We start from the raw sequence: 14,710 nt of genomic DNA, 5'->3' as shown, positions 1-14,710 counted from the left end.
TTACGATTGAAATGAATTCCATGCAAACCACCGTATTTTTTAGAATTTTGTTTATTTGCACCTCAAAAACGTGCAAAAAATTAACAATGAATGTCTAATTGTTATTCTTAATGCTACTATGCCAGACACATTTTATAAATTTATAAAACATGTCGTACTTTCTAGTGGTGTGAATTGGATTGTACAAATAAATAGTCTCAATAAATATTAATTTCTTTTACGTATTGTCAATTGCGAATTCCGTTTTTCTTTAGCCAGTATTCTGGATTGTAAACTTTGTTGTTTAGTCAGTATTACGGATTGTAAATTTTTGTTGTTTTATTCCGTTAGATTTTATTACAGAACAGATATATATATATATCAATAATTTTAAAGTATGTGATTTTTTTTCTAAAATAAAACTATTTAATTGGTTAATTTTTAAAATGATATTTATTTTACTATCTCGAAGCGATAAATGTTGTTCGCTTATTGAATTTCTTCTTATTAAAAATGCTATTCATATGACTTTCTTAGTAATATATATTCTGATAGGAGAAAAAACATAAATTTGTTGATGCTAAACTGAAAATATTTATATTTGTTTCTGTTTCTCTTACATTTATAAATAATTAAAGTTTACATATATTTCATCTCTACCATGAAAAATATATTTTTTGTGCGAATAAAATATTGTACCATTTGTAAGTTTTTAAATTACTTTACTGATGAAATATATGACACAATTTTGTGTAATCTTATTTATTTTTTAATTAGAGGATTATAGATTACGGAAAATATAAAACGGCCCATCAATTCATGTTGTCAAACCAGAAAAAAAAAAAAAAAACGTCACACTCCCTTCTGTTATAAAATTAAAAAAAAAAAATCGATTTTAATTTAATTTAGGCATTACGTCGGTTCAAGGCAAAAGGGAAAGTAAGCGCGTCAAATAAATGGACACATTTATGAGCAAGGAAATACTAATCTATATATAATTTTTATTACTTCCTCTCTAGGCTATTACCATGGAAATAAATTCGGTAAGTAAGGAGAATACGTCTCAATTAATTATTTAAATCGCACGAGGCTAAATTATTTATAAATCTAAAATATATGTTCGCATACATCTCAATTAATTATTTAAATTCAATTTTTGAATAAATCTCTATCCAAAGGCTTCCAACAAGAAACCCACCTCATAAATAATACGAGTCAATTGACTCACTCCACTGAAAATGAAATGCATAGAAATTGGTTTGATAGCTTTAAAATATAGAAATTAATAATACTGTTTCAAAATTATTCGTATCTACTCGTTGATATGGTTCTTTTATAATTAAATACTGGCAAATGAAATGAGTGAATATGTTAAAAAAGAAGGAAAAAAAGAAAAAGAAAAAAAAAAAAGGTGTCTCTGTCTCCCTCCTGCGCCGCTGGCCTGAATTTTAAAAATGAAAAGAAAAACATTGAGGCAGAGTTTTGTGTGTTTCGGCCTTAAAAGGCATGCGTTACGCAGGAAAGGCAAGAAATTAAAAGAAAAAAGAAATGGAGCTCCATCATTTCATGCTTCATTCCCTCTCCTAAAAGGCCTAAACCACCTCGATCCAGACCTTTTCGAAAGGAACTTCCTTTCTTTCTCCCTTCTCCAATGGCGGAAACAGAGGATTCAATTTCAAACAAACCCACCATGCAACACAGCTCAAATGGCAAGAAACAAACACACAAGAAAAGAGACAAGGCTCTTTCATGGAGGAGTTCTCTCGATTTCTTCTCCACATGCAAAGACTGTGAAGCATCACTGACAAAGAAAAACAGGAACAAGATAAAGAAGAGTAAGAAGGGAAAAAACGGAGGTGATCTCGAGACATCTCCCTGCAACTCAATCCCCAGCAGGTCGACTTGCGTCAACTCCATTTGCGTCAACTCAATCCCAAGCAGAGCGATCTCGGCTTCTTCTTCCTTCAACTCTGTCACCACCGCCTGTTCTAGTTTTTCTTCCCTCTCATCTATCTCATCAAGGTCTTTTTCTTCTCTTGGGGGGTCTTTTAGGGGAATGCAAATACGAACTCTCTCAGGATGTTCTGAGTATAATGCTGTGGCGGGTCCCTTGAATTGGGTCCCAAGCCCTTCTCTTAGAGCTAGCCTCCATCCTTGCAATGCTTGCGGAGAGATTTTCACAAAGGCTGAGTCTCTTGAGATGCACCAAGCAACTCAACATGCAGGTAACTTGTATTCGTAACATTATTTCTCTCTATCTTTATATATTTTTCCCAAAAAAATTAATTCTTCCACATAAATGAGAAAAATATCGGTATAGTATGGTTCAAATTCAAACTAATTAATTACTAGATAACTATTAAATTTTGTTTGACGCATATTAGCATATGTTTCTAATAATTGGTATCATTTAAGTATTTTTGAAGATTTCTTTTGTAGATTCGCAAATGTTTGTAAAGCATGTCGGTGTAAACCATCCTTAATTTTAGCATGAATTAATGAAGCGGGGTGAAAGCAGAGAATAATGCACAACCGTTTGTCAGCTGGACCCCCATAAAACCACAAAAAAAATAAAAAAAATAAAGACCCCTCATGAACAGTAGATCATTTGTACCAGTTCAAGTAACGGTAAAGCACCCGAAGAAAGTTTATACCCTATTTTAGCTTCCCATCTATTCATGTATGATGTATAGTCATAGAACAGTAGAAACACTGTATGATTAGTACTGTCGTTGGCTCGTTGCATTTGGCCATTTAGTCATGCATATAATCCCAAATTTGGTAGTTAATTTATTCCCGGAGGCTGTTTGCCCAATTTGATATATATATCATTCATGAACCTCATTTTGATGCAAGTTTTTAAAACCAAATTAATAAAACTGTTCAATATTGTTATCCCTTTTAACCTTTTTCCATTAACTCCTATTTGCATTTTCCTCTTTTTTTTTCTGAAAAATCATAGTATCAGAATTGGGTCCAGAAGACACAAGCAGAAAAATAGTAGAGATAATATTCCAGTCAAGCTGGCTACAGAAGCAATCTCCAGTGTGCAAAATAGAGAGGATACTAAAGATACACAACACCAAAAGCACCGTTTCAAAATTTGAAGAATACAGAGAAAGCATCAAGCTCAAGTCGTTCGACCAAGGGAAGAGAAACCCTAGATGCATGGCTGATGGAAATGAGCTCCTAAGGTTTTTCGGCACAACATTTGAGTGCAATCTAGGGCTCGATAGTACCTCACATTTATGTCGATCCATGAACAAGTGCAGTGCATGCAGCATCATAAAGGATGGATTTAAGCTTGATGTACATGGAAAAATTTGTACAGTGGCAACTAGTGGCCGTGCGCATGTCATGGTCCGGGACCCGCTTGTCAGTGAGGGCGAGAAGAAGGCGATGCTGGTTTGTAGGGTCGTTGCAGGAAGGGTTAAGGGAAATTGTGATGATGTGGCGGAGTTTGATTCACTGACAAGCTCTGAGGGGCATTTGGATGACTTGTCTGTGTTTAATCCAAGAGCTATATTGCCTTGTTTTGTTGTAATATATAGTGGGTATTAGTATGAGGTTAATATGTTTTGACATTATAATGTTTTTGTTGTACTCATTTTTTGTTCCGATAGTATTTTAATCCTGGTCTGTCTAGCCAGCAGTGAATTCTTGTGTTTATGAAGTGTTTTAATTTAACAACAAAAGTTCTTTTTGAATGCTGTAATTGATCAAAGTAGCTTAATGTTTTTTTTTTCCCCTGCAGATTCATATTTTAGTAAGTAAAATTTGGGGATTTTGCTGGTCATTCAGAGAATATTTTAGTAAGTAAAATTTGAGCAATTGTTTGTATATTTAAAAAGGCCGGTTGCCTATTGTGAAAAATATGTTTTATTTTTGGTGCTTGGTTCTAACTTCTAACAGGTTGCTCTCTGTTTTGTTGTAAATGCGTTTTACAGATAGATGAAATCAATTTTTTAAATATTGAATTCTGGGGTTTTGGTGGGTAATTGGTGCTATTATGAAGGGCCACAACATATATAGATATATTTGCTTCCACTCTAATATTATTTGAATTAACATATATATGAAGGGCCACTCTAATATTATAAATTTTATAGCTAGGTTGAAGTGCATGCTGACTCAAACTAGAAGAGAAGAGAAGAGAAGAGAAGAGAAGAGAAGAGAAGAGTTTCTCGAATTCCATGAAGAGGAATTAAGGAGAACAAAAACTAAAAACAAGGTTAGTAAAGAGCTAGCACTTATATTTCCCAGAAGAATTTGACTTGTTTTAGGCCATTTATACTCTTTAGATTTAGATGTGCATTTATGTCCTAATCCCTAGTAACTAGTTAATTTTATTTAAATATTATTGACCGTGCAGACTGCAGACTGCAGAGTGCAGAGTGCAGAGTGCAGACCATAAAAATAACAAATGAAATTTAATTTGCATCGGAAATTATAAAAGTTTCAAAGTTCAATTAAATGCCATAGCAAATTAGTGAGAAAATCCTTTGCTCTTGCTCTGTATCAATTTTGTTATTTAATTACTAGTTAAAAAATGTGATTGCAATTGTCCAATGAAATGCTAATCATAGAAAACCAAAGTCAGCAAAGAGGTCATAGAAACTTCATCATAAACAAAAGAATCAAGACATAATTTATTAAGAGGCAAATCTTTGTTTATTATAAATCACGGATTGATCTGATCTGATCTGATCTGATTTGATTTTGCATTGTTTTTGGTGTCGATCCGAGAAATAATACAAGATGAGTGTCTTCATCATTCGTCTTATACGGGTGGCTTGTTCTTTTGATGATTTTGGGGTTTTGTAACAATCTTATAAATTAATAGAGAAGAGAAGAATCTCGATCTGCCATTGAGGTTTAAAAGGGTATTATTGGTTCTATATTTTTGTCTTACTTGATTGATTGTAGTGAGCCTACTGGTTTTATATATATAGTTAAATATCTATATGCCACCATTATTTTGCTGTTATATAAACATGTTTGATTTGAAAATGTACTTAATTGCGTACGTAGAAACCGAATTAATTAATTCATTAGGCCAGTACAAATATTATGTCGAAGCTCATTTGCTGTTTACCTCAACTTGCTTAAGTCTTAAGAGAACAGATGCTACAAAATTTAGGAGCTAGCAATCGTCTACTACACTAGGTGACAAGAAACCTAGCTTGTACGTAGTTGTATACTTGTATGGCAGTATTAAATAATAAGAAGAAAATAGGAAATTAAGTATTGCAAAGAGTTTACTTTAGAGAGAGAACTTGATGTATAGATTCTAATTCTACCCTAGGGAAATTACATAAAAGTGTCACCTGAAACTAATTGGCCGCGCGCATCATCTTTATTATATTTAACATCAGTTATGGTTTAACAAATATTTAGTAAGAAAAAAAAATATATGTTACATAATATCTTTGAGTGCAATTCAATCGCATATTTAAATTTTTATGTACGTATATCATGTTTTTACCGTATATTCAGAATATTAATTACCCATTAATTTGTACAGGGTAAAAATAATTTCCAGTGATGGATTATATTGAGTATACTTCTTTTTTATATAAGAAATGTATCATATATTTGATCTCCATATTTATATATTTAATAAGAATTATTTCTTTCATGTACTAATTAATATATTTAAACGAAAAAAACATTTTTTGTTAATAAGAAAGGAAAGTTGCAATATTTTTGAACTTTTGATTTTAGATATTTTTGTTTGTTTAACGTCCCCTGAGTCCTGAATACATAAAAGTTGAGATGACTGGCAGATTAGATTACCCTACCTTTTAATATATATATATATATTTTTTTTTATATTGAGTACACTAATTTTCCAATAAATTCAACCTCTGCTGTTATTTGGCATTGGTGATTTGTGTTATTTTTTTATATTTCCATTTTTGCTCATTACTAGATAACTTTCAGTATCCTGTATTTTGAGGAGTTAATCTGTATCTTCCTGGTTCTCTCCATTTTTAATATAAAACAGAGAGGAAATGGAGAGAGTCACAGGTGAAAGCAACATGGCATGAGACAAGGCAACAATCAACCAGACTAAAATTAGACTTCTGACAATGGGCCCACAGTTGCTTACAGTGCACCAGTCTCTTCTTTTTTGGCTGGGCTGGAAACTGGACAGAGCATGGAACAGAGGCGTCAGATCTGATTTACAAAAGAACAACGCGACCAAACTATATATTCTGATACTGTGATACGCTACCTAATGCTCACGACAGAGAACTTGACATGCATGCAAGAGAAACCAAGAAAGGAATTACCAGAAATGACAAAATTAATATATCATTTCTAGCTAGTTTTTGCATATTACATCGAAATGATCAAATGAACTGATTAACGCGCGGTGACATGATTATTAATTAACAGGGTAATTAAGGATCAGTTTTATACAAGTCATGTCAGCAAGGCTGCCAGTTTTAAAAAAGACATCAAGGTTGTAATATAGCAATATAATATAATCAAGATTGGAATAACTTGTAATATAGAAGCCCGTACGTAGGCAAGATTGATGCAAGATTGGAATAAACTTTAAATCACAATGAAACAAGCAAGTTATTCCACCACCATAACTTACTTTACCCACAATCAAACAAAAGCATAAGCTAAAATGGTTTCCTACACCTACATAATCCATGGCAACATATATATTCTTTGCTAGCTGCAAAGTCACTCTCATTTCTGTCAGATGGCCTAGAAAAAATAACTGATTAAAAATGGCGTTTTCTTTATTTCCGTGACCGTGACGCCTGTTGCAATGGAAATCTTGCTATATATTCCCCCTCCATTTTGTATTTCTTCAATTGGTTTAGAGATAGGCAAAAATGTTAAAGCAGAGGCGATGCGTGTAAATCATATTTTGTTTAAATTCTCGATCAAACATCATAGCAACTGGTTTCTGCTGAAAGGAAAAGGATCACATAAAAAGTTTATGCCACCAACTTCACATGGTTTCTGCTGAAAGTATTCATTAGCACAATTAATGAACTTTTAGCATAAACTATTGTAATTAGATCAAAATTAAGGCAAGTGACTTTATCGTAAATTAATAATACATAAAGATAGTTAAATAGGACAGCGCGAACCTTTTCAATAAATTTTTTATACAATTTACATCAAAACATCAGCAAAATTTCCAAGAATGCTATGAACGTCATTTCATATCGTACACAACTTTGCACAATTGTTTCTAACAACCAGATAAAATATTAGGGTGAATATTTAACAAAATTGCATTTGAATTTAGTTGAAAAACAATAAACGTTCCAATAACTACTGGGGTAAATAATAACTTACATTTGATTTAGTAGTAAAAGCACATGATTCTTATGTGAGAGGTCGTGACTTCAAAATCCACATAAAAAGTGAAAAAAAATTCTATAATATACATAGTAATTTGAAAATGTGTTGGATAACTTAACCTCTAATCCATAATTTCAAAAAAAAAAAAAAAAAAAAAAACTACTAGGACATATATGTGACAAAACTGCATTTGCGTTACACTGTTTTTAGGTTTCATCAGTTATAACAAAGAGAGTGGTAAAATTTGCATCAATTCCATCCTCTTAGTTGTGAGGGATTGGCACCACCTTTTTTTTTTATTTAGAAATAAAATAGTATAATATGCTGGAAAGAGAATGATTGAGATGGATTTCGGTAAAGAGATGGAACCTAAAAGAAATTGGTGCAGAGACTCTGCGCTGAAAAAAAGCCGAAATTTTTATTATTACTAATTAAAAAAAAAAAAACTAAAACACTCTAGTTTACTCAAAATTCGAAAATTATCTAGGCCACAGAGTCAATCCGCAGACCCATTTAATTGAGACAGCAGAATCGATCCGTAAACCTAGACTGGGATCCGCAGATTTAATTTACGGACCCACAAATTTTTTTTTTTACATAACCATTTATTAATTAATTAATGAAGGCTCACATTTTGAGATATCTTAGAGTAGCGAAAATCTCTGACAAATTAATGGTATTAAAATAGTTGCATAGCACGAATTTCAAGTAGAAAAAAAGAAAAAAATATAACTAGAATCGCAAATTGAATATGCAGATCTTAGTCTAGATCTGCGGATCAATTGTGCGATTCCCATTAAATGGGGCCGCAAATTAGCTCTGTGGCCTGATTATTAATGGAATTTCCTCAAATGTTTTGGTTTATTTTTATTTTTTAATTATAGTAACAATAAAAATTTCGGGAAAAAAAGACATCCCCACACCCGCCAAAATATACAACATTAGTTTTAAGGTGGGAATAGGAGCTGCACCTAAAAAAAAATTCAATTCTTTTTTACGAAAGCACCATTTTCTTTCCAACATATTATATTATTTCATTTCTAAACAAACAAACAAAAAAAATCAGTTGGCACCTAACAAGACGGTATTAAACGGGGTAATATAAAAAATCTCAAATTCCATATTTTCCCTCCTAAAATTTATAACATCATATTTATTCTTCAAAATTTCAAAAATTCACAAATTTACCCAATTTACTATTTTTCTATTAAAACTTATTTTATATTTTAAAAATAAAAATACATAGTATGTGTAAGAAAAATGTTCAATTATCTTATTGGTCAATTTGTGAAACAAATAGTTCATTTTCCTATTTATAACGCATGACATTAAAAATACACTCGCATACATCACAAGTAGATAAACAAACTATTTGTCCACAAAAATCAATCAATTAGAAGACTGAACACTTCTCTTACTCATGTTATATTTTTTATCTTTTAAATAGATGGTAAAATATAAATTTTATAAATTTTAAATGAGTTTTTAACTTTTTTATAAAAAAAAAAAGGAACAGTTAATTCGGTAAATTTGTGAGTTCTTAAAATGAAGAGTATACACGATATTATAAATTTTAGAAAGACAAATATCGTAAATTTAAAGCTTTTGAAGTTAAAAAACAAGACAGTCAATTAACAAAAAAGCAATACCTTCCAAAATAGTATATCCGATAACAAGTAGTGCCATCCATGTCACATATTCTTAAACAACCATAGCTGTTGAAATCCATCCCGTTGACATCTTTGGTACACTTTCAAGCAAAAGAAACAATCCTTCAACAAGGTATTATGTAACATTAACTTCAAAAAATCTACTACTAAGCCGGTACAGTACACGTATGAAATCAACCCCATAACAAGCACAGATAGTAACCACAACATCCCTTGCATTTAAGACGCTTCAGGAAAACCTCATTTGATGACAAGACATCCACAAATTACATTTTTTTTTTTTTAAAACAACTAAATCTACATTTTCTCATTTTGACCCCATTATAACCTCCTGAAGTTTCTGCTTAGTTGGTGTCGTCACACTGGATCCAGCTGTGCTGTTTTGCTGGCCTACTGTCGTGGCCATAGCCCTAGCTGCATCCCTTGCACTCTTATCCAACTGTATAAGGCTCCTTGAAGCCAGGATTGCCTGTGGCATAAGCTCATGCGAAGCTCGCGCATACACGCACCTGACAGCCACTGAAGCTGCATCTTTCACTTCATCCGAGCTGAGAGGACCCAGTAAACAGTGCCCCAGAATTCTTAACAATGGCTGTAACAGCTCCCAAGGGAGAGGGACCCGAGAACCTGCCTTTGACCTGGTACTGGTTCCCCCGCCTGTACCCAACCCATTATCTTCGCCTCCACTGCAATGTTGGTCTCCTTCTCTGATCTGCAAGGCTCCTATCTCCTTCGAGACATCATCAAATGGCAAAGCACTAGTATCTGGTTCTTCCCCTAGGCATCTGACCTCGATTGAAGAAGAGGAAGAGGGAGAAGATAGGAGAGGGTCAACATCATGTTGGTCTTCATCTAGCTCCCTCCGGCAGGGGCAAAATTGTCCAGCCCAAGTGGCTATTATTTCACACAGATCAACCTGTTGTAGAGTGTTTACCGAATAACTTCAGATTAAGTAGAAGGGAAAAACTAGAATTTAGAATTTTTCCTACCGGTCTTTAGTACATTAAGATTAACATCAGATATATAGGCATCGCTACAATAATATCAGATGATTCAACTCAGCACAAACACAAATCAGGAATGACCAATAATTTTGTGAACGATACAAAGTTCCATCACAGGAATATGTCAGGTTTTCTTCTGATTTTTCCAAATACTTTTGATCTCATTTAAACCCCCAACTATTTCTAATAAGAGAACTAATGGTTAAGTGCAAAATCTTCCAGATTTCCCTAAGAAGATAGACAAGAAATGACCAGCAAGGCAGCAATTAAGTGTATGATTATAAAATTCTGCGACAGTAACATCTCGGATAGGGTTTTCTCCTGATTATGGCGGAAACAAAAAAAAATTGAGCTCATCTTAACCCCAACTATTTCCAAATAAAAAAACTAATGGTTCAGTAGAAAATCTTCCAGACAAGCGTAACAAGATCGCCAAGAAATGCAGAAGGATGTTGTCAGAAGAAAATTATCTACTCTTTTGAGCACAAGTCCATAGTAAAACATTTTGTACCTATTTCAGTCACCTAATTGCTTACTTGAACCAAATTACGAGCCAATTAGTGGTCATATATCGAAACATGGCCAGATGCTAATTCAAATGGTACATTTCACTAACCTTGGAGCAAGAAGGCATCAGTGAAATTTTGTAGTAGTAGGCGTCAAAACAAGCAGCCAGGATTGATGCTCGCTTGGTAGATTTGACGGCGATTTGTGGCTCTAGAGGTGCCGAGAGAACAGAGACAGACGGTGTAGGAGGCGGTGTCAGCTTTGGTTTTGTCGGGGATCGTGGCGATCTAGGGTTACTCGTCGCTGGTGCCGGTTTTGGAGGTGTGTGGTACAGAGAAGGAAGGGACAGATCTGGTACAGAGACAATTAAGGGTTTACCGCCGCGAGATTTCACTTCAGCTGAGTAGATCGCAAGTATCACCGCTTCAAAACCTGAGAGAGACGAGGAAGGCGAAGGGAGGCGGGATAAGTAGAGGGAGGAGATCAAGGGAAGGAAGGACAGAACTATCAGGCGGAGGTCGGGATCGGAGGAGATATAGGTGTCGTACAGCCAGTGACATATCGGGTCGGATCCGGACCCGGATACAGGGGAGGAGGAGAGCGAAAGAGAGACTGAGCCATAGGCGGCCGAGGAGGAGAGTAGGGAGGTTGCGGGGCGGTCGGAATCGGCGAGGGAGGCGACTGTGGCGGAGGCCGGTAGGATGGAGGAGAGTGAGATAATGGCGGAGCGCGCCTTGCTAACTGATTCCCACCACGAGGGAGGCGGGTTGGAGCTGCTCGAGGTGAGAGCGAGTGTTGCGAGAGAGGAGGCCGAAGTGGCGGACGAGGTGGTGGGAGATGGAGATCCGCCACTGGCCGCCATTTGGTCGCGGCGGTGACTCCTATGCCGCCGCGATGGTCTGGTGGGGTTCCTTAGATTCTGTTTTATGTGATTTGATTATCTTTCTTGATTATATGTTGACCTATAAACGGGAGCAAAGTTTGACGACGGATAAGAGAATGCAGATTCCCTGGAGCGTACATATATGCAGTACCATTGGCATATTACTGACAGATGGACCCTCATAGAAGTATTAATGCAAAGAGTGGGCCCACTTGTCAGGATTCCTCAACATTGTAAAATTCCCCAGAGAGAAATGGGACAAAAGTTAGCTGACGGAGAAACTCTTCTGTCCGCCCAGGTACCTGAGGTGCAATTTTAAAAGAACAAACGCTCCAGATTAATTTCAGTTAGGCCAAACTCAATCCGGAACCGGTTAGGACTGTAGGGGTCTGCTTTGAGATTCGTACCACATGAAAAGAACAGTTCAGATTTATGGCTTGTACCTTAGGTACCTGGGGTGATACGGATTCGAAACGGGAGTTGATTTCTCAAAAAAGAGAGAGAGAGAGAGAGAGAGAGTTGAGATCCAGTGAAATAACTCACCTTTTGGGTTTTGAATCTAGAGTTCTAGACCGTCCGATTCTAATCTATGATAATCCATTCGAAGTGGAGCACACACATCTCAAGTAGTGAATCCGAATTCTGAAGTGATCTCAAGTAACAGATTCGAATCAGACGGTCCTAATCCAAAATCCAAAAGTAGGGTTACTTTAGGGTATCCGGACCCTTCAAACGGTTAGTTCGATTGAAACTGAACTAATTTTTGCAAACCAAAGTTTTATTCGGTTTTAAAAAATAAAATCAAACCGACTGAACTAAATTTCCCAACCGAACCAAACAAACCGAAGTAAATTTCAATTTGTTCGGTTGAACCAAAATTTGATAGACACAAACAAGAAATCAAAAAAGAAATTTGAACTTCTTCTAGATTTGATTTGACTCAAGTAGAAAATCCAATAAGGACCCATTCGGCAGCCCAGTAGGGAATAGGAATGGGTATGGATTTTGAAAATTTTGAACTGGATTTTACTGTTCACCGTGGGAATAAAAACTTCAGTCTGAGTAAAAAAAAATTTCCACGGTGAACAGTAATCTGCCGAACGGGCTCTAAGAGATCTCTGTTCTAGTGGTTCATTGCACAAATTAGACAAAAAGTACAAGAAGAAAGAAAGAAAATAGAGAGAAACAACAAATTTTTGGAAAAGAAAACATTGAAATCGAATACCGATAGAGGAGTGAAATAGTACACAAATAATTTTAAAAAAAATAATGTTTGGATGAAATGAGAATAGCCAGAATGGAGGGCTATTTTAAAATAGGAATAATTCATAATAATAATGTACATTCAAACAATATTTTTGCTATTCGGAATAGTTAGAATAACTGTTATTCTCTATTCTTTGTAAATGTTGGAATAGTTATTATTTGAAAATGTGAAAAGAGAGAAAAAAATGTTTTCTCCTCGGATTTCCGCTAACACAGTTTCGAAATTATAAAATTGACATCACTTTTGTTATCTCCAAGTCATCACAATTCATTTGAGACCCCACTTGCCTATCTTTCGTCTTAATTAGTACCTTGTTAACACTATTTTTTATCGGTTACAGCTATTCACTATTCCAAATATACAATCTAAACAATATTTTTACTAATCCGAATTACACTATTTGTTATACTAATATGAAAATCACTATTTATTTTTAATTTTCATTTGTTATTCTTAAATTTCACTATTCTAACTATTCTAACTTCCATCCAAACGTACCTAAATTTAATTAGCTTTGCAGAGATTTAGATTGACCTAAAAATAGAAAGGAAAAAAGAGAGTGAGGGAGCGTGATTGGGGGGGGGGGGGGGGGGGGGGGGGGGGTGTGCCGAATTTTTTATTAATAGAAATAAAATAAAAAATTATCGAAAAAGGATATTACTGTTGGTTTTTTTTGAAATATAGGTATGACGGGTTGTGAAAACCCGTCCACCGGACGGGTCTAATTATCCCGTCCGGATTATCCGTTAATCCCCTCCGTTTAATCACTTCAACGTAAAAGAAAAGAAACCCGGACGGGTTTAGAGGGCCCGTCCCAAAAAAAAAAAAAAAAGCGGACGGGTTAAGGCGTCCCGTCCAGACGCAAAAAAAAAAAAAAAAACTGGCCGGGTTAATACAACCCGTCCCCACCCAAATTAACCTTTCCAAGTACTTATCCAAATACTCGCACTGATCCTTTAACATCTCATTTGGCATGTACCTCGCATCCCCTTCCTCTATGCCAAGACTATGATCCATTAAAGTCGCACAGCCAAAATCACCAAGTTTGTAGGTACCGCTTTTGGCATATATGTTTGCAGGTTTAATATCCAGATGAGCTATGCCTCGTTCATGCATGAAATTCAGTGCCTTGGCTATCTGAAACATGTATGGAATTTTTTAATGAGCTATGGTTTGTTCACCACAAAGAAGCATTAATGACAATCAGCAAAACCCTATATTAGAGGAACACTCAAAGAAAGCACAGTATATAACAAATTAAATGATATACCAGAGTCAGAGAGGTGTATTACATAAATACAGGTATATTATCAACATCACAAATATACAAAACAGGCACATACCAATTTTTAATTGTTGACAATGACTCATACCAGAAAAACCCTGGCCAATGCAAGTAGCAGAACCATATAAAACTAATGTTCCCTATTTACAATCAATCAAGTCTCTATCAAATGCTAAGTTTTCCTCAAGCACCAATAATAATGCAACTATATTAAAATGAAACCCAATCTATATGCAATTCACCATGAATCACGCAATGTTTGAAAAACAATCAAAGTTGCAGTCACTCAAATAGCACTTGTTATTAACTAGTTGCACAATTTACAGAAACATAACAAAAGAGAGAGATGATTTGGACCTGATAGAGCATCTCAAGGACTTCACTGCATTTTGGAGCCTGATTTTTAGTTATTGTCAAGCTGTGATCGCAAAGTTCCATCTGAATGAATAGTTGCTCATTCTCAAACCAGGAGGTGTAATATGCAACTATGTTCTCATGAGACCCTGGATGGTGCAACAAATTTATATTATTTCAAAAATATATTTTATTAACATAAGTTATGGTCCATAAAGTTTAAATACATTAAATTGGTCCCTGAAGTTGGCCACAGTATGCTAATCTAGAATTTAACAGAAGAACAAAAGGAGATAGATAGTTAATTAAAAAACCAACCTTACAATTTCAGGGACAAAATTGGAAATCAAGTGAACTTAAAGGTTCACTAGTCACTGCAAAATGTCAAAAGATTAAAGTACCTAGTGCAGCCAAAGCTTGAACTTC

The 14,710-nt window shown here is 34.9% G+C and overlaps 2 protein-coding genes and 1 long non-coding RNA gene across 3 annotated transcripts; 1 reads left to right on the top strand and 2 right to left on the bottom strand.

Moving 5' to 3' along the window:
• The first annotated feature begins 1,476 nt into the window (after window positions 1–1,476).
• LOC144564755 (uncharacterized) lies at window positions 1,477–3,625 on the top strand. Its single transcript, XM_078314356.1, has 2 exons — window positions 1,477–2,204; window positions 2,942–3,625. Exons 1-2 carry the CDS (start codon window positions 1,631–1,633, stop codon window positions 3,538–3,540), a joined length of 1,173 nt encoding a protein of 390 aa, XP_078170482.1. The 5' UTR covers window positions 1,477–1,630; the 3' UTR covers window positions 3,541–3,625.
• Window positions 3,626–9,030: 5,405 nt separating this feature from the next.
• On the bottom strand, window positions 9,031–11,440 carry LOC144549704 (hyccin). Its single transcript, XM_078298470.1, has 2 exons — window positions 10,605–11,440; window positions 9,031–9,900 (listed from the first exon to the last, which is right to left on the bottom strand). Exons 1-2 carry the CDS (start codon window positions 11,355–11,357, stop codon window positions 9,292–9,294), a joined length of 1,362 nt encoding a protein of 453 aa, XP_078154596.1. The 5' UTR covers window positions 11,358–11,440; the 3' UTR covers window positions 9,031–9,291.
• Window positions 11,441–13,581: 2,141 nt separating this feature from the next.
• LOC144545861 (uncharacterized) lies at window positions 13,582–14,710 on the bottom strand. Its single transcript, XR_013508714.1, has 3 exons — window positions 14,686–14,710; window positions 14,288–14,433; window positions 13,582–13,782 (listed from the first exon to the last, which is right to left on the bottom strand). It is a non-coding gene; the product is annotated as an uncharacterized LOC144545861 (long non-coding RNA).

This window comes from Carex rostrata, chromosome 1, assembly GCF_964058835.1.
Source record: "Carex rostrata chromosome 1, lpCarRost1.2, whole genome shotgun sequence".
NCBI classification, from domain to species: domain Eukaryota; kingdom Viridiplantae; phylum Streptophyta; class Magnoliopsida; order Poales; family Cyperaceae; genus Carex; species Carex rostrata.
This window is presented reverse-complemented; position numbering and strand designations above follow the sequence as displayed.